Genomic DNA, 25797 nt, shown 5'->3' with positions numbered 1-25797 from the left:
CAGTGTTCTGCCTGCTAGCTTGACGCAAACGCTTTTGTAGCAGCTGGGAACTTGGGTGTAGATTTAGAGCCGTGAGACTACTCGGAGTTCTGTCCCGGCCAGCCCCGGCCCTAGGCAGCTGCAGGCTGTTCCCCCTTCGCTCCTTCTTTCCCATGCCTGAGCTCCCGTGTTCGCTGCAAAGAGCCTCTGCTCACTCCTGGGTGAACTCCCCAGTGTGCACTCCCAGGCCCCGGCTGCTCACCTACCCACATGGGTTCCCTCCAGGTTAACCCCTTGTGCTCGGGCATGCACTCCTGGGGCAGCCTGTCTTTGGGAGTCTGGACTCCCAGAAGAGGTGCACACACCCCCCAAAATGTGGAGGACATTGTGTAGGGAATTCTAGGTTCCTCGCTACTGAGATGAAGGGGCAGGAGGATCGGAATGGGGAGGAGGACCCTTTAAGCAAGGGCTTCTCTTTGCTGGGACGGCAGCTCCTCCTCCAGGCTTGGACGGGTCAGAAACGGAGCACTGTCACATCCCAGCAGGGTGGTCCTACTCCTCTCCCGTAAAGATCACCACTTTCCACGGAGCCGAACCTTTGGACCAAGATGTCTTTGAAGTCTTAGGCTCATCAAATGGTGTTGATGGAAAGAAGCATAATTTACTTTGTGGTGAAGTCGACAGATGAGCTCACACAGAAAACTGTATTAACGCACCTTAAAGGTTAATCCAAATACAGGCAGAATGAGAACTAGGACCTTAAGTGTGTGAACAATTCAGTGCCCGCTTTTCAACCCAATCATGTTCTTAAGAACATGGAGCCTGCTTTGCAAGAATGCCAGAAAGCAAGCAAACAAACAAAAATCCACCAAGCTGGGGTTTCTTCAAAGAAAACACCCGCTTTAGAGGAATCTGAGAATCCAGATTCAAAAGAACATTTCATCCCCAGGGGTTAGATACCTAAAAGTGAATTTTTATTAAAAGCAGATCACATCATTTTAGGAAATTCATAAAACTGTATCTGAATACACTGAACGCAATATATTCCTCCTCGATTTAGATTCCTCGAGCCTCATCAAGATAAAATGCAGATGAAGTGATTTGGATCAGGCCTTCATTAAATTTTAGAATTAGCTCCCGGAATCCCAGGCATTGAAATGAAATGTGCAGTGTGAATCCTGAACGTGGCAACAAGGAGTGCGTCGTGGCTGGGAAGGACACAGGCTGCCTTTGGCTTGTGCTAATGAACAGTAAGACAAAGCAGATCCCAACTGTAATATGGAAAATCTGCCTCATCATAAGGAGTCTCAGACCCTGTGTGTTCTTGGCATTTTCACGTGTAGCCTTGGGTGAGCTCGATGGATAATTTGCTGTTTATATTTCTCATGTAAATCTCCAGTTGCTGGTTGGCCACTCTGGCCCTCAGCCAGAGCTCTAATTTATTTCCATCTTTCCTTATTTCTCACAGCGAAAGAGACCGTGGGTTAGAATAACAAACATTCAATCGACTCAGACGTGGGGTGGCAGGCAGGGCAGGTGTTACCTGTTTACCTTTTATTGCCTTCTTGGAATTGGCTTTTCTGGGAACAAAACCAATAAGACACACTGTTCCTTTATCTAGTTTTTAGCTGGGTTATTTATCAGAAGACATTATGCTCCCCCCCCCCCACCCCCCCCCACCGGGTTTCAGCAAGGAGTGGCGAAAAATCTGGGGCAAAGGACTCAGACAGGAAGCGGGCTCCCGACCTACCTACACCAGAGCTCACTGTGCTACCCGGTCACGTACGACCTCGTCTCTTTAAGACTCTGGTTTGGGCTGATAATTGTTTCTGGGTCCAGGAGGAGAGGCTGCTGCTGAGAACATATTTGTCACCTGCAGGCCGAGTGTGCCGGGGAAGAGAGGCACACACTGTGTCAGCCACCCTGAGACCCGGCGCTGCCTTCCCCCGCCCGCCCCCCCGCCCTTGCTGTCTTGCACGGTAATTGGCCTAATAAAAGGCAGAAACAAGAATGTATTACACCTTGGGCGGTACTTAAAACAAACTTTATTCTCAGGAACAGCAGTTACGTCTACTTGCTGCTGTATATTTGATATTTCCTCTAAATAGTTTATCTGAATATATTCAAAGTCCAATTGCTAATCACTCAATTTCCCTGCGACTTCCCTGGTTCCCCGGGTTGCCCCTCATGACACTTGTGTAAACACTGTATTTGGAAAGATACATAGATCAGCGTCCCTAGAGTCACATGGTCCCATCGATCTGTGAAAATAGCATGACTGAAAAATAAAAGTCTCTTAGTACTCTGCCAACAGGCTTTGGCATAATCTTGGCAATCGCTTAGATTTTTTTTTTTCTGTTATCATTTTCCCAAGTGGAAATAGTCTCATATTTTGCAGAAGCTGTCCAAGCTAGGGAACATGATCCCGTCTTCCTGGGTGAACTGAATTCGTCAGCTGCGTGTATTCAGTCCACACGGAAATCAGTAAAGTGAGTGTGAAACGGCTCGGTGGCTTCTCCTTTCGCCTTAAGAAACGGCAATACAAATTCCTGAAATCGTTTCTGCAGGAATTTTTATTCTTTAAATCTTCCAGTGTTAAAGCAACAAGAAAACACTTAGAATGTCCTTTGGTGGAATCTTATTACACTTGTTATTATATGTAAACTGATATTCTTTGATGCCAGCACGTTCGTTGCCCTTACAGAGAAACCTCTGCACAGTGAAACAAAACGGAACGGAAGAGGACAAAGTAAAATGTCAGTGTCTGCTGACTCCAGTGAGATACATGAACAGATTGTCTGGGAACACAAACTGGCAAGAATACAAAAAAATCTACATATTACAGTATTTCAAGAAAAATAACTTCATTTGAATACAAAAGGATAGATACACTTTCTCTTTTCCCTATGGCCACTCTCGGACAGCGGGCGCAGCGCAGCGCGGGCGCCGGGCGCTGGGGGGACTCGGTGCGGCTTGGGCAGGCGGGGCGCGCGCGGCTTGAGCTTCTGGAGGGGCTGGTACACATGTGCATCACCGACATCAGACAAAGAAATCTTTCGACCAACGAGGGTTACAGAGCAACGTTCACTAAAGCACAGGTTGGAAGGGAGTCAGGGGCTGAGACAGCCCGGCGGGCGGCAGCTGGAACAGATGTGCGCGCACCCGCGCTGCCGCGCGCGCGCCCGCGCGGAGAGCGCTCCGACTCGGTTGGCCCCGCTCTGGGCCGGGTGGTACTGGGGCGCGCCGCGCGCGAGTACCAGCGCTTATTAGGTCGGTTGATTTGTGTTTCAGTCTTTCCTGTTGGTGGGGGGGGGGGGGGGCGCGGCGGGGCGGTGTCCCAGCCTTTCCCACCGGCGATCAGCCCTGCGCTGGCCACGCGCTCTTCGGTGACACGAACCAGCCGCTGCCCGCTCCGGAGTCAGAAGGGAACAGACTCGCAGGTGCGCCCGCGGCTGACAAATATGGCTTAGTTCAGTCGGGCCTCTTGAGTTCGTTCCCTGCGTCTGCGTGGGGGTGTCTGCGTGTGGGTTTCTGGGTCAGTGGCAAAGGCTTGGGCCGCGTTTGCTTCCCCAGGGCACAGGCCCGGCCGGTGGCTACGGCGCAGCCTAGATCACCAGGGGCCCGGCGGTGGCCAGCAGTGCGGTCACCAGCAGCGCCGGGCGGCGGAGCGCGGACGCCCCGGGGCCCGAGCCCGAGCCGCAGCCGCCGGCCTCCTCGCACCGCAGCTTCTCGCACAGGACGCCCGTGTAGGCGGCGGGGCACAGGCAGCGCACGTTGTTGTGACACGTCCCTCCGTTCTGGCAGTGCAGAAGCTCGTTGTCGCAGACATTGGCTGCAGAACGAGGGGGGAGGGGAGCGGGGCGCGGGGAGGAGAAGCAGAATCAATTTAAGTTCATCTGGTACATCATGTTTTCAGCTTAAAAGAAAATCTCTATCGATTCCGCGCTCCCCCCTCCCGGCTGCAAAGTAAGCACGTGACTCCAATTTCCAAACACAGGTGGTTTGCTGCCTTTGTTTGCACCATCCGTGCTTTTTCTACAGATTTTGGCTGCAACCTGAGATGGTACCGTTGTGCATTTCAGGCTATAGAGTACGGGGTAACGTCATACACCTGCTTTGGCAGTGGCTTCTCCCCGGACACCTGCGGTGACCTCCCGGGCTTTTAAAGGACAAGGGCCTCATGCAAGAATGCCGCGCTTTGAAGCCGGAGGATGGTAATTAAAATGCAAAGCAGGACTGCTGAAATGACCAAGAGCCTCCAAGGGATGCCACGTTCCCCCTGCAGGTGATTCCAGTGTTGCATGCATGATGACAGAAGGCAACTGGAAGGGACAGGATGGGACAGGGGGCAGGCAGCATGCTCCAGGCAGCAGCCACATGGGAGGAGAGAAAGCTGTTTCTCTGAGAGGTGTGAAGAAGAGCAGTCGCTTCTTCTGCTCCTGACAGCCTATGAGGATTTTTATCCTCTTGTACATTGGGGAAGCAGCGTCCAAGGTTACCTTGGTTTCCCGGGGATGATAATAAATGCAGTGGTGAAACCCTGATTACCCAAAGTTCACTCTGTTCGCCGATCGATCACCTTCATTTGAATAAGTCAAGACAAGCAATCCCAGAGACTAAAATTCATCTGCGGTCCCTGTCATGTAACTTTCACCCCCGATAATTTCTCGGTTCTTCAAAACTCTGGTTATCCTCATTAATGCCAGGTTTCTGATTCGTTTAGATAATCAAGGTTTCACTGGTTTCGCAGAATGCTAAATAGAACCCAGGGGCGGGAAGACAACAGCACAGCCAAGAGCCAAGAGCACGGCCCAGCGACAGATGCTGCCCAAGCACTCCCCACGCGGAGACACTCTGGAGTGGGCGGTGGGGGCAGAGCAGAAAAAGGGGTTTGTTAAAAAATAAATCATACCATTTTTTCTTTTTTCTTTTTTTTAATGCCATGGTTAAATTTCCCCAGGGGTACCATGTGACTGAACCACACACATACATACACTCAATAGTCCTATCCATTGCAAAGTATTTAAAAAAAATAACCCCCGTCTCCCAAGTAATATAAATCAATAGAGAGTGCTGTCTTGTCATCACTCGTGTGTCATGGTTGCATTGCCTTCAGAAGTAGTTTCTTCCAGACATGCTAATTAACGGTCTGTGTGCAGCTGAGCTGAGGACAAAATGATGGGGGGTGCTCAGAGGGTGGAGGACCACGTGGCCTCGACAGGGCCCTGTGTGACCACCTTCCACAACTCCTTGGCGACTTCTTGGTGGCAGCCGCATAATGTGTTGGTGTAGTTTTCAAATGGACTCACACCCGCTATCTGTCAATGGCGGAAGTGACCACTACGGCCTACTAAGCCCTGCAGCTCAACATCTCGATAGACGAGGTGGTGTTCCAGCTAGAAGGGACACAGCGGGTGGTTACACACGCTGGCTGTCATTGAGGCGGGGTAGGCGTGGTCAGTGGGAGGCCCACATGATAGTATTTTAGGAGTCAGGGTTTAAAGCGTCAGGAGCTGTAGACAGGAGGGTCAAGTCTACAAGTGGAGAGAGATTAGATCATGGTCAAAGCTGACAAAAGCCTTCTCCTTCCTTTTTTTTTGTTGCTAATTTGGAAAGCATGCATAGTTGTTCAGGATTTTGTTTTGCTTACACTTCAGGAAATATCTGTTTAATTGGGGCCGCGTGGAATAAACACATCCAAATCACTCTCTGCATTTAAAGTTAAAGATTCTCAGCATTTTGATTCCAGGCAGCAGATTGCTGAATGGAATATTTCCTTTCATTTAGGTATTGGAGCTAAGGAAATATCCGTGCCGTCAATATCGATAATTGCTTGCCTTGAGTAATTGAGAAGAAATCAATAGTTAATTAAACACTGGTCCCCTTTAAAAAAAAAAAAGCTGTTTTGCTTCTTCCTGGGCCTGAATGTAAATCAGCCATTGAACAGAGGTTTCTTTTTTCAAGAAGTTGGTGATTAAGTTAAAATTCAATGCCTTTTCTACATTTAAATACTCCACTGGTTGATGTGGATGATTGTGAGAAATTTAATACACAGACAAGGAACAGATGTAACCCCATGAACTGGGGGGAATGTGTTTTCTGTAAGAGAGAAACAGGGGAAAAAAAGAAACCTAGAATCTAGTCCATTACTTTAGAATTCACTGTAAGACATGCTACATTCAGTCTCTTGATCGTCCTAGCCTTTCGACAGAGACAGACCCTGGCCCCTCTGTTGGCATCGTGTGCTAGAAACACACCTACCCCTAACTACAGACCTTACCTGCTACTCATAAACTTATGCTCCATCTTTGTGTGTCTTTGAACTGAAATCATGGTGCTCACTGAGTAACTGGGTGGTTAACAAATATCACTGAGCTCTTCCTCAGCATATGCAACTCTGTACTCAACACCATGAGGACATAAAAGAAATATAAAGCTCAGCTCTTACGGAGTTCCAGCCTGGTGGGTAAGATAAAATATATACAAGAGATGATGTCGCATTAATTTCATTAAAATGCCCTCGTCAGTTCCATCCAGCTGAACCAGCGTACCTGTGGTGTGCCAGGCATTCTGCTAGATTTTATAGTTGTTACTCTCCCTGCCCTAAGGGAGCTGACAGTTTGGCAGAAAACAAACACAATGAACGTATACAGAAATAATTGTGATACAATATAAAAAAGACAGTAAAGGGAGCATTTGCAAATGGCTGGGGGAACTCAGATGCCGGTGAATAATTATTTGGGGGGAGATTAGAGTAGATGAAAGAAAGAAGACGGTCTTTGAACAGAGGTGTGCACCAGGCAGCTACGGCAGGGAGAGCATTAGGGATGGGAAACCGTTTAAGTCAAGGCACAGAGGCGTGAAGGAGCCTTGTGCTGGTTATTAAGCAATGGTCTCCCAAGTCTAAATCCACCCATTCTTCTGGTGCTGAGGCTGGAACCCTGCAAGTTGTCTGTTGGCCTCCACCCACAGGGGGCGCTACAGGAAGCAGAGGAGGAAAGAGGGAAGAAGAAGAGATTCCCCTCCCCGCCAGAGTTGTGTGGCTCTTCTTGACAATGATTGCCCCAGCAGTGGCCCCTCTTCCAACAGCTGCATTTGAATCCAGGGCTCAACATTTCCGGAACTGGCTCCATCTCCCTGTGGAGGTTCCTGCACCAACCTTGTTTTGGGCCTATCGACCTCGAGAGGGTGCAGGCTCTCTTGCAAGGGGGTCTTGTTACAAGCAGGAAAAGCTCATTCATTAAGGGTTCGGGAGATAGGGATTTGCGACAGGGCCGATGGGTCATCGTGACAAAGGGTGGAGCTGTCGGCGGAGGCGGCCTCATCCTGGTAGAACACAGATGAAGCAGAGACGAGAGCTGGGGGCGGAACACTGGAGAGTATTAGCGTTCCAGCCACAGGGAGAGCAACAATGACCATGGAGGACGCTGGGAGCAAAAGAGGTTACCACCAAAGCGCAGGGAGGGCGTGAAATGAGTCACAGAGGGCCTCCCATGGCAGTGGCCTGGGACTGGGAAGAAAGAGACAGCAGGAAGTGTCTGAGAGGAACGGCACGTTGAGTTGGGGCAGGGACCCGTGCAAATACGCGTGGCATGCCCTTATGGACTCAAAGAGGGGATTTTGGAATAATTAGAAAACGGGTTGAAGAAATGCAAGGAATTGACATTTCCTAGTCGCTGTCTTTCCAAAGTAGTGGTTTTCAAAAGGGGGTGGCTGGCTGTGCCTCCCAGGGGACACTTGGCAATGTCTGGAGATGTCATTTGGTTGTCACAACCCCGGAAAGGACATGCGAGTACGTAGAAGCCAGAGATGCTGCTAACCACCCTGCAATGCACAGGACGGCCCCCACTGGAAGGACTGCTCCTCTGTTAGCGCTGGAGTTCAAGGGGGAAGGCCCGGCTCGGGGAGTCAGCCAGAGCAGGGAAGACAAACAGGTGCCCTTACGAATCCTGGGGAGAGGAGCACAAAGACGCCTTGGTGATTCTAGATCAGAGGCCGTGAGGTTTGCAGGTGAGGAGGCATGGGGATTCGAGGCGAGAGTAAGCACCAGAAGTGGAAATGAGAGAGTGGGTTACCTTCCTGGGGGTGTACATGCAGAAGACTGGGTTTGGAGGCACCCTTCAGCGCTGCTCACAGTGAAAGGGTGAGTGGGACCCCAGTCACCCCGTCTTCTGTTGTGCTTTGCTTTGGCAGAAAGGGTGACATCAGAGCCTGAGCACAACTCAGGGACGCTGGCTCAGGATGCAGAGAGCAGTCTGGGGTGGACACGGAGCCCGAGCCCGGGTGCCCCAGTTCGGAGAAAGGCACAGAGCTGTATGCCATGCCGCCCGGGACAGCGGAAACCACTCTGTCCCCCTCAGTGGATTTTCACTCGCACCGACCAGCTGTTCTGCTTGCTCTCACTCCACACCGGGACCAGGTGAGGTCCCTGTGAGTAGCGTTCAATGTCATGTCTTCTAGGTTCCACCGCATTCTGGCAGCGCTCCAAATGCAAATCAGCTCAGACATCACACCGAACCCCGGGTACCGAAGGCCCCGGTGGGGAATGGCCAACACATTGCGTACGGCTCTCATTGTCCCCTCCCCAGTACAGAGAAGACACAGCCGCCTCGCCGTGGCCCTCGCTTGTCCTGCACTCCAGAATCCCTCTCGACACAAGGTTCCGGGCCCCTGCCCCCAGTGACAGAACCGGCGGCACGCCCTTGCAGCCCTGGCGTGACCTCCGCTCTGGACACCCTCCGCAGACTGAACACCCAACTGGGGAAGGATTTCTATCCAACGCGCACCCGGCAGCGAACAGCATGCACCCTCTTAGTCACCTGGTGCCCGTCTGCGTGGGCGGGCCTTAAACTGAGCACGCTGAACCGATTTTGGGAAGTACTGACTGTAAGCACGTCCTGATTCTCGCTTCACAGTCTAAGGGGCGCCATCGCAGCCAGCACGGGAGGTGCATGTCCAAATCCCTCCCGCAGCGCTTGATTCGGCATTAGATGCACAATGTTAGTTGCTAGGCACAATTAATTTTTTCTATGATAAATGGGGACCTCTTAGATATGAAAAGCTACCATAGTCCTACTTTGACCATAGCTGGACTACATGCTAAAGGATCACTTTACTCTTGATGAAAATAACTCATTGATGGTGTGTCCAATATCACACCATAGGACCAACCTCTTACCCCCTGATGTTTCAATGTCAGGAATGGTTTCCAAGGCACTGGCCGGGAGGGTCTGTGGCCTCTGACAGGTAAGGGTGTAGCGTTATTGTTAGACTCGAACACAGTTACGGGGCTGAAAGACGAAGTGCGGTCCCTTCTAGCGGAGCGGCTGAAGTCAGCAAGGGGTTGCACTCACTCTGACCACAGCTTCCGTGAGCGAGCCACAGTGGTGGATACATAAGCTCCCACTGGGGCTGGGAGTTGATGAAAATGCTCCGAATTCTCACAGGGAAAGAATGAAAACAAGGAGCATCTCTTCCTGCCTCTTTCACATCGTTGTCCTTTCCCTGCAGCACGGATAATGAGGGTACCCAGGATGTGGCGGAACCCCTCAGCTCTCCAACTTGATTTCGGTGGGTTCCTTGGTCGCCGTCCCCATTTCTCCCTCCCCAACCTCCACCTATTATCAAAATGTGAATTGTGAGACTTTGATTCCCTTTCCCTCTGCGAGTCCTGTCTGGAAGGTCTTGAAAAGCAGACCTAGAGGGGGGGTTTCATGGGCTCCGAGGGCACCAGCCGGGACCTAGTATTGCTAGTTGCCGTATTCTCCTTTTTCTTCCTCTGTGACCTGAAGGGTCACTTATTCCCATTACGGCCATAATGACCCATCACACTACCAAAGGCAAGTTTTCTTTCTTTCTGTTTGGGCCTCGTTCAAAGCTACACATTTAAGTCCACCCTGCCAGGGAGCCGTACGCTTGAGCAATGCTGGGTCTGTATTTATAGACTTGAAAGTTTCTCTTTCTGGCTTTGTCTCCCGCACTTCAAGGAATTGATGCCATGCGTTACCGTGACAACCTTCCTTGATGGCTGTATTAATAAAGTGACCTCTACCTTCACCGCCCGAAACGAGCCCAGGATTGCCGAGGGAACGATGTTCGAAATTGTTCCCGTCCTTTTCAAAGAAGCGCCCAAGAATGAATAACCTCCACCCAGCTGGCTAATAACAAAAGCATGTGCGCGGCACCCGGTCCCGGTTTCGGCGTGTGAGAGCGTGTGGCAGGGAGATAAAGAGCTGGGATGATGACCCACTTATTCAGCCTCGGCAGCTGGTGCACCGAGCTGCGAGATGAGACACATAAAACTGAACCCCCAGGTTCGCTCCCGGGGAGCGGAAGAAACTTTATTATACAGACTGCTGTCGAACGGCCTTGTGGGTGGAATCGTAGGCACACTAACTGCATTTTCCCCTGCCTTTTCTCACTTCTGCCCGGCCCTGATTGGTGGCACGGTGCTGTGGAGGCTGCATGGGTGGGGAGACAGGAGACCCGTGGTCTAGTCCCCAGGAGCCATCGCTTTGCTGCGAGGCCTCAGACACATCAGGGAGCCGCACAGGGACGAGGGTCCATTAGAACCCCCTCCGCCTGCCAGGGGCCTGTTCCAGACGACCGTGTCGGCCAAGGAGCAAGCCACCGGCTTCTGGGGAATCTGCCTTCCTTCCAGGAACAACGCGGGAGCGGGGGACGAGTTTGAAGCGGGTGTTTGTGAAGTTCTCTTGCACTTACCGACTCGCATAAACAGTTTGCACGGAACGCCTAGCACGTTAAAAGGCGGCGAGCGGGGAATTCTTCCTCTCTGTGATGGAATCCGTGGTGACTGTTGGGTCCCTGGCCCAGCAACGGTAGGAGTCTTGGTGAGGACTCCGGGGCTGTTGGGGCTGGATCGGTGTGGCCTGTCTGTCTCTTCCGGTGCCCCGTGGAACAGGGGGAGGTTTTTTGGTTTGTTTGCTTTCTGTTTTTTTTTTTTTTTTTTTTTTTTTTTTGCCCTAAAAGCAGGAGGAGCAGGAAGAGAGTCAGGTGAAGGACTGGTGATTCAAGCCTGGTTTCTGGGGTTAATGGGCTGGGTGACCTTGGGGAAATTGTTTCACCTCCGGGCACCTCTCTTCCTCCACTTCTGAAGCAAGGGTGATAACCTGGTCCCATCCGCCCACCTGCCCGCTGTTGGGAGCCTCGAGATGACTTAGGAGGAGGAGCTTTAGAAATCCTGGAACATGGCCTAAGGGTCCGACACCTCCCCCACTGCCCCTCGTGCTGGGAGAGCGAGGGGCTTGTTCCTTTCTCGGTCCGAGTGATGCGTTCGTCCCTCCCTCTCCAGTGCCAGCTGCCTGCACTGAAAAAGGAAGCACATGCCCTCCCTCAGAGACAGCGTGTGCACGCATGCGTCCCCTGCGGGTGTGAAACAGAGATAGCCTGGGGTCAGCGTGCAGCTCCTGAGACACAGAGCATCTCCAGCGCTGTGCACGCTGCAGAGCCCTGCACGGCAGGGCTGGGGGCGGGGAGGGGCAGCTGGTATCTCAACTGAATCCCGGGGAACGTGCAGCGGGAGCCTCCATGCTCTCCTCCTCTCGGTCTCCACTTCTGCCTGTGTCTGTATCCATCTGGGCACAGTGGTGCTGGCGGCACGATCCCCGGGGGACAGCATCCAGCCCACGTGGCTTTTCAGTGCAGTCAGGCCGAGGAACAGAGCGGAGGGCTGTGCAGAAAAGGGTGGACGCTGTCAGCTGGGGGGTGAGACAGGTCTGAGTCCTCAGGCCGGCAGGCTCTGACGTCTGAGCACGGCCCTTCTGGGCTTCCTCACGGACCGTAAGCCCTGACCATGGGGGCGACGGCTGCGCTTGTCTCAGCAAAGGCGGCACTGCCCAGAACGTCGTTACAAAGCCATGTTCCTCGTGAAGGAGGCCGTGTCTGCAGCACGCAGTTGCCCCGCTCCCGCAGATGCCCGGCCTCGCCAGTAGAGGCATGCGGGGCGTTGCCCCAAGCTCCCCGAAGTTTCCAGCGTTTGCAACCCGAAAAAGCCTCTGCTGATGCTGAGAAAGAATTCATGTCCTGAGACTCCCACAGGCCGCAGGCTGGGCACCTTTCCCGGAGCGATCACGAAGGGTGTGTTGAGATCCTATTTAGGTCAGCGCCTTCAGACGCAGACAGGGGCGAGGTGCTCAGGAAAACGCTGCTGAGAAATCGCCGCCGTCCCCATCCCGGCGTCAGAAAATGCACTTGTCGGGTTTAATAAAAGGGTGCCACCTCTCCTCTGTGGCCTGAGGTGAAAGGCGGGGCCCCCTGGAAGTCACAGTCCCACGCGATGGCCACGCACAGCAGGGGGGAAGCCATCATTTCCGAGTGTGTGACACTACGTCAGGAGGAAAAGCTGTAAGACGTGTGTCCAGTGTGGTCCCCGCACACACCGACGTCAGCCGAGGCAGACACTGCACGCAGCGGCAGCCTCAGAAAGAACACTGTGACCACTCACGCCAAAACATCGCCCGTGCCTCTCTCTGGCCGGCGGGAGGGCAGGTGGTTTTAGTGATTTCAGTGTTCTTCTTTATCCTTTTCACTCTTTCCAAATTGCTTACAATAAAGATATAGGCCTCTGATGATATTAAAATGTCCATGAAAATACTTGTTGTTCCCTGAGAAAATAAGTCTCTTTTACTGAGAGGATAAAGGTGATTCGTTTAAGAAATGAAATCCTGGGACCAAATTTTGCCATAGTTCCCTACTTGTGTTCTTAACATACATTTCTAGTCAAACTACCAGGTATCTTAAATGTCTATAATAATTATCTTGGAAAAGGCACACAGGGGTGTCCAAGCTTTTGGCATCTCTGGGCCACACACACACAGGAAGAAGCAGCGTTGTCTTGGGCCACACGTTAAATGCACCGTGACATGTGATCACAAAGAAGTCTCATAATGTTTTAAATAAATTTACAACTTTGTGTCGGGCCTCATTCATAGTCATCCTGGGCGGCATGTGGCCCACGGGCCGTAGGTTGGACACCCCCGGAAGAGTTCCTACACGACCCCATAACCACGAGAGGGCCCTGCACCCTGGGATGCCTTGCCACGCCCGAGACGGCACAGCCTCAGGTGACCACGGAGCCAGCACAGCCTCCTGAGCTAAAGGGACCCGCAGCCTGAGGCCACGTTACCTGGTGCAGACTGATGCAAAATGAGGGGACGTTTTTACACTGGAGCATCAAGACACAGCAGTGACTGGGACTGAATTTCCCACGGCCCTCCCAGCTTAGCGGCCCATAGGCAGACTTAACCTAGAGAGAACGTGTTACCTGCAACGTGACCTCGTGGGAGACTCACACCTGCCCCACGGGGACACACCTGCCCGCACCTGTGACCTGCTCACGGCGGCTGTGTCATGAGGACTCGCATTGTCCCTGGCACTATATAGAAGCCCAATCAGTATTAAACAAATAAACATCGCCTTTGGACCTCTTATTGGTAGACAGATGGTACACAGATAGTTATTGATACAGAATGATATAAAGCTTCTGTTACAGGTTGGAGAGTGGGAAGTAAAAGGAAGTGACCCCTGATGGCCTCACTGTAACTTCCGGGAGTAGTCGGAGGTGAGCATGAAGAGGCAGGAGTAAAGTGGGGTCATGAGGGAGGGTGAAATGTTTTTTAGGAGTGGGACAGGAAGTGACCCAGGGACCTGTGTACCAACTGCACACTGTGGGTGTTCAGGGCTTCCCATGTTGGGGGGGAGGGGTGTGTGGGGGAGACAGCCAGGTGGCCAGGTGAGCTGGAGCTCAGATGCGTACCCTTCATCGGTCATCAGGGACAATGTATCAGCTCTGACCTTGATATGAGCGTGGTGGTTAAAATGAAGGCAGGAAAGATTCGGCCCTGAATCAGAAACTTTGTGTTTTTTTTTTCTTTTTTTGAGTTGAAAGGGCACTAGGGAAACCGTGACTGGGATGGAGGTAAGAAGCCGCCTCGGGGACACGAAGAACACAAGTAGGAGGATGTGGTGTTCTTCAGGATGGCGTGGGATTGTGAAGGGCGGCCGGTGTGTAAGACACCCCCGTTCTGAGTGGGGGGCAGGGCGACGCCACCGGCCTCCTGTAGTCGCCATCAGGAAATCCAAGCCTCTGAGGCTAAAAAGAGATGATTGTGTCATTAATTCACACGTGTGATTATTATTTTTTTGAGACAGACTGTTTTTGAGCACTTCATAAAGCTAAATATAATCAGAGGTTCCTGTTTGTTGAGCTACAGCCAAATGTCTCCTTAGAGACCCAATTTCTCCTGTTCTGTGCTTGGCAGGAGTGTCCTAAATATGGGCTGAGGCCTCTCAGGGTTTTTAAGCAGCAGGGATATTTAAGCATGAAAAACATCTACTGAAATCAAACAGCGGTCACTTTTCTTAATGATTTTTCTCCCCCCAGGAGCCACTCTTGTCGGCTGTGGTCCTGCTGTCCCCACAACCACCTCCTGACAACGTCAAACCGCATCTTGAGAGGCGGTTTTGGAACGGCAGAGTGAAACAAAACCATTTCCTCGCTACTGCCCGCGTCAAGGCGAAAAGAATGGGTGCCAATAAATTCAAGGCGAGGACAACAACCATGACAGCAGTCATTTAGCGATGCCGCACTCCGGGTAAAAACGACTGCTAATTTTCAAAAGTGTCGTTTGCTCCCGGAGGAGACCAAACGTCCAAGCGATCTAAAACACATCCACGAGGTTAGGGAAGGACAGAGGGGCGGTAATTGTAGACAGGTCGTGAGCGTACCTTGTCAGTAAAGTCATTGCCGACCCTTGCACCTGGCCGCGTCCTTTCCCACCGACGGACTCCCGAGCCACCCAACGTATGGATGGCGAAGTCGAGTGTTTCTCTTCTGCTGTGGTGGTGTCCGCGCGTCTGGGCACCTCGAGCACGGGCATCGCCACTCATGGCGCTCCGATCTGGATTTCTGACTCTCTGTTTCCTGGTCCGTAACACAGGCCACTTCACGTGGCTGTTGTGACTCTGAGACATTTAACTCAACAATTGTTATTAAGTGCCTTGTGCGTCCTACAGTAAAAACACGGAGTAGAAGAGCCACTGAAATGGTGCTTATTTTTATAGGCTCATGGATTTCCATCTCCGTAGACAGTGTAACTTTGAGTTGCGTGGGCTCCTGTGTCTTCTAACTCACTTTCATCATTAATGATTTCTAGCTCCTTGGGTACTTAATTAATACTCGAGGATTTGGACAAAATATCATCCTTCACTCCTACTGATAGGGGACTCAAGAGTTGGAAAATTTTAGCTTAAGCTGAAAAGTTATAAGCCTAGCAAGTATGTATATGTTAAAGCTTTGTTTCACAAACTACAGGTTCTGGCTCCTGGGAAAACAGCCGACCTCCTGGGGCACTGCTGAGGATTACCGCCTGGGGACAACTGGGGGCATCCCGGCCTTTGTGTTCCAGGGAGACAGACGACCACCCACCCCGGGAACAGCTGACTGCCCAGGGCAGGAATGTCCCAGCTTCTATCACCCAATCCTCTCTGAATCTCAGAGCCCTCAACGCACCTTATTTATTCCCCCATTATAAAAGGTCTGGCCTGGAAAGAGAAGGCACGATGGTCTGTTGGGATATGAACCCACCATCTTCTCAGATCACCAGCCATCTGAATACAACACCCACAAAGATTCAATCCCTGTCATTGCTTATTGGGTTTGGTAGTGACAGGCAGCCCAAACGCCGGTGTCTTTTCCAGTTTCACTACAGTTCCTTACATGCTGAAACAACTGCTTACCTTTTGAAAAGACCTGCTTGTCTGTTTTTCTTTAATGATGAGAAACACGGACAAAAGCTCTTATTGAAGAAAACGTTTGAGTCCAGACAGGGATGTGAGACCAACTCACGGGCAACGTTACGTGATTCTACGCAACGTAACTTTTACTAACACCAACCTCACATGGAATGCAGAAAGAGGAGCTGCTACTCCGAGTCCTTTCTTAGCACCCAAGGGAACACTTCTGAACGGGAGAAGAAAAAGGTGTAGGTGTCAGAGCAAATCCACAGAGCGGATGAACCGAAAGGTGCAACGGAAGTTCCCGCAGGTGTGGAGAAGGGCGCTTGGAAGCTGTCTCCGCAGAGCACGGCTGGTGTGCCCCACCGGAGAGCGGAGCTGTGACACCCTGAACAGACACCGGCGGGACGAGCAGTGTGTGCACGCTGTGTCCTCTCGGTCTTCCCCATCCAGGAGCAGAAAGGAAAAACGATGGACTGGTTCCGATACAGAATTGGGAGCCTGAGAACATTCCTTAAAACTCCGCAGGGAGGCGGTCCTGCTTCCCCTGAAGGAAACGAAGGCCGGCCAAGGTCACCGCGGGCAGGGGGAACGAGACCGAGTGACGGAGCAAGCACAGGGCGTGTGCTGAAACACTCGTGCTAATAACCCACTTCCCTCTTTCCGACACCTCTTGTTCCTTGACTGTACATACGCGTGCATCAGTTGGGAGACATTCTAAAACACGGTTCCGTGAAAATCCGGACTTTGCCGCTTTGCTCCCGGGGGTGTGAGCGGCGCCGAGAACAGCGTCTGGGACCGGGTCGCATTCGATGCGCACCTGAGTGTTTCCGAGTGAATGACCGAATGCATTTCATTTAAAAACACTGATTCCATTGCTTCCTTTATACTTCCAAAACGCCTCCCCACCGCGTCTCCTCTCTCCCCTTAATGACACTGCTCAGAGAGGCTGCGGCCAGTGCGAGCCCCTCCCAGAGCGCACCCCCAGCCTTCGCTGGCTCCCCGCTGCTCCCTGGGCGGTTCTGCCGTCAGGAGCCCCCACGGTGGGATCCCCTTCTCCCTGTCGTCTGGTCTGCGTTTACTCCGCAACGGAAACTTTCTACTCCCGGCCAATCCACTCACTGCTCTGCACGCGCCCCCACATACACACACGCTTCAAATTACAATGAAGAGGCTACACACGTTCACATGCCATCTTGCCGAGTATTTCCACTAACCTCCCAGGATGTGTACTTGTATTATTATCACTATTTCCATTTTATGGGAAACCTGTGGGTCATGCCCAAACCTCCCCCAGCGACCCAGCCACAGGACTAGAATTGAGGCGCCTCTGGCTCCAGAGCACCAGGGGTCCTCGCTGCCCTCCCATCGGCTGACCGCTGCACGCTGGCCCCTGAGTCCGTGCCTCTGCTCCTGCTGTGTCCCCGCCCAGCCTTAAAGGTCCAGCCCGTGGCCAACCCCCACCAGGAAGACTTCTCCGACCCTTGCAGCCTCCAACACCCGCCCTGCCTTTGAGACCGTGTGGCCGGTGATCTAGAGCCAGGGGTACATGTGAAAGGTGATATGATCTGGGGCAGCCGAGTTGCAGTCTTGGTTGCAAATCCACCAAAAAGTAGCTGCCTGATGTCACGCAACCACTCAAGCTGTCTTAGTTTCATTCACACAATGGAGGTAATTTAATGCCTCACAGGACGGTTATGCAGATTGAATGAATTAATCCATATCAGGCAATTACAACAGTGCCTGGCAGAAAGTCCTTCAGGGAATGTTGCTGTGTGTGGTTCTTCCGAACCTACAATGGAGGGCACTCCCTTTTCCACGTGCCTGTCCCGTCTCATCTGCTCGACTGAAATGCGAGTGATCTGAGGGCAGGGAGTCGCCGTGTGCCCCTGGCCACCATCCACACTGGGCAGCGGCCTGGTGCCTTGAGCACCGTGAGCAGCCCGTGAGCAGCCCGTGAACTTGGCTCCTCAAGGACAGCAGATGTCCCGTCTTTGTAGCTTCAGACATCTCCATGATCTCTGTGTGCTGAGCATCTCAGCCTGTTTTTCTGGCTCATAATAGGAGATTCCCCCTGATGATTTCTCAAGTGATTTCTCCACTGTACAATCATGTAACCGTCAAATCATCCCTGAGAATATAATCGAAACCATCGGAATTTCATTACTAATTCCAAGTATGCAGAAGTTCTCTTAACTTAGTATTTTTTTTAGTTCCTTTTGTTTTGTTGTGGAGAAGAAGAGAACAGTGGGGAGAGAAGGGAAGGAGGACCTAGAAGGCAGGGCGTTGTGGGGTTGGGGTTCCTGGGGGGCGGTAATGCCCCCCTGACCTGCCCAGGCAGGCATGCCCGTCTTCCTCAGGGTTGTCTCCAGCTCTGTGTTTGGGGGTGTGGGTCACACGTAAAGTTTAAAACCTTCAAGCTCTTAAACCACAACTATATCTTAAACTGTAGCTTAAACTGAGCTTCGATCCAGGCTATGTCACTCCAAGGATCAGAATGATGAATGAATCACATGGACTCCCTTTAAGAAAGCCCAGCGGAGTGAACAGGATTTTGCACGCCTCACGTTCCCAGGCAGACCTGTCCCGAGGCCAGCAAAGCCAAGCCCCGCCCAACCACACAGGCTGCTTCCTTGGGTGAGCTGCCTGCTGCTGGGTGATCCCCCACCCCCCTGCCCCGGGCCATTTGATCTGCAGCAGCCTCCAGAGTCCTAATTGTTTTGGACCAGTGGCCCCACGAAGGCCCCTTGGTTGGTCTGAAATGCTTTGCTCCTATTCATTCCTCTTTCCCGGGGAAGGAAGGGGGGTCCCTGCTACCTGCTACAGGTATGTCAAACCTTTTATCTGGGTCCAAGTCACTGGTTTCCAAGAGGTGCCCCTAACTAGTCAAATCTTCTGAGCATCACTCCAGGCCCTTAGGGTCGGTTTCGGCAGGTCTGCTCAGGCAATTTCTTTGTGCTAATGATGTTGCTGGTTATAAATCTTTCTGCTTGTCAAAGCTCCCTCCAGTGTGGGAAGGCATTAGTCTCAAAGCTAGCCTGTGGCCGGCCTGGCTTGAACAGGACAAAGCAGGCCCGGTATTCACAGATTGCAAAGAGAGAAAAGACTCCTCAGGGTGGGGAAGGTGGGGGGTGTAAGGATGACGCCCTGCTTACGTTAAGTGAGGGGAAGAGGCACGCAATTCAACCCTGAAGGGGCAGGTTTGGCTCTTCAAAGTTGAAATCAAAGCCTTTGCCCTGTTGCCACTGACTGCTTTCATATTTCTAAAATAATGATAAGAAGCCTTTTTTCTTTAGTCTAGGAAGCAAGTATATAATTTCAAAATATCCACAAATCTCCCAAATCCATCAAAATGGAAATGTATTTAAAAACAAATACACTGCATTTTTAGTATATTGTGGGCATTGGGCAATTTTCAGGGCTGCTAATCGTTATTACATTTTAGGGTTAAAGTGATTAAGAGGTATAGTTTAACAAACTCATGGAAATGACTCCTAAGGACATTACCGGGGCCCTCCCGTAGGCCAGGTAGCCAGCTGTTTGGAAAAAAAAATCTTGCAAAACATGGTACATTTTAATTCCTGACAATTTTCTGATGAGAAGTCTTAGGCTTTCTTTTGATCAAATGTTTAAATACATAAAAAGTTTTAATGAACATTATGGAGTATATTTGTTTGCCATTTTAAATTCATCATCTTATTTTCTGGGAATAAGTGTAAAAACACCCAAGAAACAAAGATTCCCACAAAACTGAACCTGCGTATTATTTTTTCTAGTATTACATAAGTAACACAATGGAAGTTCAGGGCAAAACTCCAGTTAGTAAAGAAGAATCAGGCCGAAATTTCAAGATCGATAGATCTGCCTGATTAAGTAATACGCTACAGGATAGAGATTTATTTTGCACTGTTAACGTCAATAGATGCTTACCTACACCGCCAACAGCAGCGATGTGGGAATAATGGGAAATAAGTGAGTGACCACATGAAAACATAAAGGAGTTTCAGTGATTTCCAGCCTTCATCAGCTTATTTCCTAAGAACCACATAACGAATTCATGGAGGCGACAGGTACTTGCCTAATCACAGCAAAATGCATGATCAATACACGCTCACTGGACTAGGGATCTGGCTGAGAACATCATTGAGCAGAAACCTGGCAAGGGACAAATGAGACCCAGGGGTGCCGTGGGGGGAGGGGAGAGAGAGGAGTCCCCTGGTTTGGGTGCGGACGGCTGTGAGTAACAGCTGCAGTGACCTGTTGCCATGGCTCTCTCCCTCACCCGTGCTCTAGGAGGGATGGCAGGGGCTGTGCCCATTCAGGGCCGGGTCAGCTGTCGGCTCCTCGACCCACCAGCTGTTGACATTGGCCGGGCAAGGACCCCCCTGAACCGCAGCTGCCACATCTGTGAGGCAGGCGCACGTGCTTTCCTAGCGGGGCACTTCTGAAGGTGCAAAGAGACGCTGCGAATAAAAAGGCTTCCCAAGAAGTGGTACCTAGTTTGACTACGGAGAGTCTAAATGAGATCCGATGGTCTAGAAACACCTGGCAAGTAACAAGAGCTTCTTGAATGCTAATTCCTCTTCTCCTTATATGATTAAAAAACAATAGTTCTCTGCAGAGTGCCCTTCTGTTTGGTAGCTATGGGAAAAGCGCACATTGAGATGTCATCGCAGATTCACTTTTTGGGGGGAGGGTGTTCAGTTACGCTGGAATCATAATAACGAAAGCTGACATTTCCTTATTGATTACTCAGTCTGTGCTAGGCGTGTTTCTATGTGATTTTCATGCACTGCTTTGTTTAATCCTCTTTCTTTTTTTAAAAAAAGATTTTATTTATTTATTTTTAGAGAGGGGGGAAGGGAGGGAGAAACAAAGGGAGAGACACATGGATCAGTTGCCTCTCACACAGCCCCGCCAGCCAGGCAGGTGACTGGGAATGGAGCCAGTGGCCTTTGGCTTTGCGGGGTGATGCCCAACCAACTGAGCCACCCTGGCCAGGGCTGTTGGATCCTCTTAGCAATCTTACAAGACAGGTGCTCTCATCCTAACAGTTTTGCAGATAAAGCAACCAAGACTCGGGGGAGGTAAATGACCTGTCTGGTCACACAGGTGGCAGAGCCAGGGGTCGCACCCCCTCCCGCGGGATCAATAGCTTCGTCATTCTGTCGGCTGGCTTCGCTCTGGTCCCGGCGCTGGAATGCCGTGACTGCCACTACTTTCTCCTTCCGTTTCCCTCTCTACCAAACACAAGCAAGCACGGACCGATTATAAAGTATCCTTGTGGCAAGGGCAAGAGAAAGCAGACAAAGCACGTCTCTGTTTGCAGGCCACCTCCGAGTTCGGATTTAAGACTGAGTTTCCCAGGAAAGGCAGCCCAGACTGCTCAAGGTCCTCCTGAATCCACCCATTTTCATCACCTGCTTTGCACCCAACCTGGTCCAAGCCACGAACACCTCTTACCTGGACCAACAGCCTCGTTAACTCCAGCCTTGCCTCACCCCTTGCCCCCGCTGCAATCCACTGCCTACACAGTAGCCAGAATTTTTACTTTTAAATACAAACCCCATGTCATGCCAGTCTCCTGCTTAATGTCCACTGCACTTAGAAGAGAACCCCTAATGCCCATCCTGGACTTCAGGGACCTGTGGTCTGGTCCCCAGTGCCTCCCTCTCCTACCTCATCTCGGGCCACCTCCCTCGAGATTATGTGCTCCAACTGTACTTGCTCTTCCCACTTTCTGGACCGGCAGCTCCTTCCTGCCTTCCGGCCTTTGCAGGTGTCTCCTCTGCCGGAACACCCTTCTGCCAGAATGTGCCCGGGTGGGCCCTGGCCACGCTGGCTGGCTACCAGTGTGACGTGGCGTCCACGCGTGGTCGGTTCCTGCTTCCCTCCGACCAGCGTGTGAGCTCCTAGAGCAGGTCTCCGAGGGACTTCTTAGCACCTCATCCCCATCCCCCGAACAGCACCGGGGCCCAGAATTCACACACAATGCATGCTTCCTGAGTCAACGAAAACCTTCGGCGGCTCATGTCACCCAGTACCCTTTCTTTAGGGGCCTCAAACAGGGCAGGGATAATAGAGTCTGTGGGAACTCGCTTGGCTGGGATGGAGTTTAATTGCCCTTCTAGCCCAGGATTAGATAAACTGTGCTGACCTTCCGCGCTCTAAGACGCGATGTTAACTAGTACTGGACAAAATTAGCGCTCTGGTGCCCAGGGCTGCCAGGCCCTCCACAGCTAAATGTCACTGGGCACGTGTCACCGCAGGGTCGCTCTTCACAGCTTTGCTCCAGGGGAATATTCTGCACTTGACATCCAGCAGGAACAATCTCCCTGCGAGAACAGATCATTCCTCATGACGGAGGGACAGCTTCCAGCATCGGATTCCGAGGCTCGGCTACCTCCTCTTTCCCAGTTTGGTAGAAAAGGGAGAGCGGAAGGCCGTGCCGCTGTCCAAAAAAGGGCCTATGAAATAATTACAGCTATTATTTCAACAGAACTTTTTCCCCTGGCAGTACAGCCACGGCGCTAGGAATATAAATATTCGTGAGGAGTCAATACTAAACCACGGGCCAGAGAGGAAATAATTTCCTATCCCAAATAGGAACTATTGGATTTCTTTGTGAGGTTTAATTGCCAAGGTCCTTCCAGGCCGTGAAATCTGCCCTGCCTCATCAGATACCGTCAGCTCACCTCTTTCCATGGGAGGGGGGAGGGGAGCGGTGTCACCTACTCGGGGCTGCTAATGACCGGAGGGCGAGCTCACCGGGAGCTGTCAGGATGTCACCGCACAGGCGCCCGGCTTAGTGCGTGGCGTCGGGGCGTGAGACGTGTGTCATGGTGAGAAAGGACCGGCCATCTGTGACTCTGACATGGGGCTCAGCCTGCCGAGAGCAGTGCTTGGAGGGTTCTCTCTCCCGACAGACCACACTGTTTCCGAGTCGCAAGGTTTTCTTCGGCAGAGAAAGAAATCAGGAAGGACCAGCCACGACTCCATGTGAACTCGACTGTTCCTTTGCATTCCTTCCACCTGCATCTGACTCTCTGGGGAGTGGGGGAATGACCTGTGATCTCAAACCTCCCCCCTGGGCACACCCACAGCCAATAATGGGCTCCGGAAGGACCCACTTGGCGTGTCTGAAAACGTTCCCTTCCTTGGACATTCCACACCAGGGCTGTAGCCGCTCCTTCGTGCCGGCTTCTGGGTCACACTGCCCCCTTCCGACGCGTCTCAACCCACTCCCCACGCCGGCTTCCCACCAGCCTCTCCGCGTCACGGATTTTGTGTTGGCGGAAATAACTGGTGGAGATGCTGAGGCGTCTCCCCACCTCTAAGGAATCATGACCCCTTCCCGTGAATAATTTCAAAAGACTCCACTGAATAGGAATAACCTCAAATGGAAAATACAGGTGTTTTTTTCCTCTGTGCGACTTCTTATTTTCTCCCCCTGCCTTGCTCCCGCCCCTAAGGCTGACATCGGTGTACACTGGCGAGGTGTTTGCAAAGCCTCTCGAACAGCGATGAATGCAGAGGACGGAACCTTCAGGAAGTACACTATATATTCTATTTCGAGGCTGAGTGAGTGGCACAACCCGCAGCTAGTAGCCCTGTGTTCGGAAAGCAAAGCGCCGCACCGTGGAACCTGGGTTTTACAAAGGATGTAGGCATGACGTTATCTGAGGTGTAAGACTCAAACCAAATTAATGCAATTCCTATCTCTTCTCCAGCAACATGCTTTTAAGTCTTTGCGAAGTTGCCGAAGGAAAAACAGCAACGGACTGCTCTCACTTTTTTTTTCTCTCTGATACACTTCAGGTAATAATAGACAGTGTGAAGCGATGCTATATAAAAATTCCAATGATGCCACTTTTTTTTTCCAGAAGGGAAAAGATGAATAGAAGTAAATAAAACAAATACTATGCATGGAAAGTGACTTTAAAACAGCAATCTGCCCAACATCCTAAAGTGTGCGGATGCCTTCTGAGATTTAAAGTAGAACAAAGTTAGGCAGAAATGAAAGTATATTCCTTACTAAGGAAAAACACCTGCAGCTTAACAAATGAAGTTTACATCCCATCATCAGGGTTCCCTAGAGAGGAAAGCCATAGGAACTGGAAGGATGATGTGGCCCCCCAATTTCTGGTACACCAAACTGTTATTTGGGGACCCATCAGATAGAAGCTGGTAACTATGGTAATGGTAAGGGTAATGGTGTGATGTTACATGTTTCTCATTGTTCTCCCGAGTTATCCAACTTCAGAAAGGCCATCAGTCTGATTTTTAATAACAGTTTTATGAAGACTGTTAACACGGGCATTTGCAGGCCTTTAAAAAGGAAGCTGCAAACATTTTGCTCCTTTCTGCCCCTGCCGCAAAGGGTGCCTATTTTTTAGTTTAAAGCCAGACGGCCAGGGAAGCAGCGACTTCGGTAATAGCCGATGTAATGACCTACTTTATTTTCCCCGAAATTGAAACTTCATTGAAAATAATTTTGCCTCTTAGTGTATTGGTGGCAAAAAAAATGCTTTTTGCCTTTTGAACTAAAAGACTCCTGGGCTGAATAGGGTGGCTGGAGATCTCTCCTAATGACCCCTGATGGCTTCCGAGGAGGCTGAAGTTAAATTTGAAATGATCGCGTTCTGCTTCCCCTGGACTGGCAGCTCCTCATTGGAGAAGATTGTCACTGGAGTGGGCTGAGCGTGGGACTAATGTACCATCCCCATTAGTGTGACTAATAGACTGAAAGTAAAGGGATGTTGAACTAGCTCTTTGTTGCATTGCGTTTTTTACTATTTGACATTAGACATACAGTGGATCACCCTTGCAGACTTTCAGATGAGCACATGTCGGAACTGGATACACGAGCACATGGACTATTACAGCAAATGCGAGCAACTCGTAATGGGACGCTGAGCCTTCTCCTGGAATAGTGTGGATAAAAGAGACACCAGGCCGAAGACGGGTCCGTTTTCTAGTGTCGCTAACTAAGGGGCCTGGGATACAGAGATGAAGGAAAAAAGTCCTCCGACAAATGACTACTCATAACACAAAATGCCAAGAAATCGAAGGCCTGCTTCTCAGACATCACGGCCAAGTAGCAGAGTCATCATTTTCTAACACTACAGGAAGGGAACCCGTCCCCATGCTACAAACTCAGAAGTCCGCTGATAGAAATAACTTCTTCTGGCAGCTTAGGCCTGAGTCAGACTGTAATATTTACAAAGGAATGTTGCAATGATCCTGTCACCAAAAAAATCTTACTAAAAATAAATGATTGTTAGATAAGCCACCAAGCAAAATATCTCTTTGCCTCTTAGAACATATATGCAAATGTCTGATAGACACACGCACATCACGATTAGACACATTATTACACTCAAACCTGTGTTCGTTGAGCAGAACACACTGAGTGTAGCCACCCCGCACAACTCTTCCTATCGATGAAGCGTGTAAGCAGTGTGTAAGGTGCCCAGGGATTGTGATGCACTGCTTCCAGACTTTTCTGAACACGTGCTGCTCTTTGTACTTCAAGTATTGGCCTGGGGGTTTGGTCCCAAAAGGACCAGAAAGCCATCCTGGAGAATAAACTGCGTGCCAGGTGGAGGGTGTCTCCTTCCAATGAGGGTGTTGCCTGCTGGCCTTTTTTTCCCCCCTCTCCCAAAATGCTTTTCCAGTGAAGGAGAACAGACTGGAATAATTCCACGGGTAGACATCTAAAGCAACACAAAAAGGGCTGAAATTGTTTTTTCCTTTCAGGAATACAACTTAGATGTGCCAGGAATTAGATTCATGAGGGGACAGAAAGAAAGCCATTTCTTAAATGCCTGGACGGTGCCGTGTGGCATTTTGGCAGGAGAATCGCCAATGCATCCGCCTGGTGTACTGTCGGGCACACGACACTCCGAGTGTGCAAGGCCGTGGACTCACGGCCTAGCACTCCAGTGCGGTCTTGCGGAGAACGGATGCAGGGTGGAGTCTTCCAGAGCTGATAGTGCATCGGAGCACAAGTGTCATCCAATTGGGGGACCACGGTCTTGCACCATGTCGTGTGAGAAACGGTAC

At 51.0% G+C, this 25797-nt stretch overlaps 1 protein-coding gene and 1 long non-coding RNA gene across 5 annotated transcripts in view; one reads left to right on the top strand and one right to left on the bottom strand.

Annotated features, from left to right (window-relative positions):
* Nucleotides 1–2004: 2004 nt before the first annotated feature.
* Nucleotides 2005–25797, bottom strand: part of NTNG1 (netrin G1) — a 263877-nt gene continuing 240084 nt past the window's right edge. For all 4 annotated transcript variants that reach the window (XM_028502833.2, XM_028502836.2, XM_036015926.1 and 1 more), the window contains one exon: nt 2005–3811. In XM_028502833.2, coding sequence (XP_028358634.1) covers nt 3585–3811 — 227 coding nt within the window. In that variant the 3' untranslated portion in view covers nt 2005–3584. The remainder of the gene's footprint in view (nt 3812–25797) is intronic.
* LOC118498259 lies at nt 3318–4523 on the top strand. Its single transcript, XR_004900784.1, has 2 exons — nt 3318–3419; nt 4021–4523. It is a non-coding gene; the product is annotated as an uncharacterized LOC118498259 (long non-coding RNA).

Source organism: Phyllostomus discolor, chromosome 14, assembly GCF_004126475.2.
Source record: "Phyllostomus discolor isolate MPI-MPIP mPhyDis1 chromosome 14, mPhyDis1.pri.v3, whole genome shotgun sequence".
Taxonomy (NCBI): domain Eukaryota; kingdom Metazoa; phylum Chordata; class Mammalia; order Chiroptera; family Phyllostomidae; genus Phyllostomus; species Phyllostomus discolor.
Note: the sequence above shows the minus strand (reverse complement) of the source record. Positions and strands in the feature narration are given on the sequence as shown.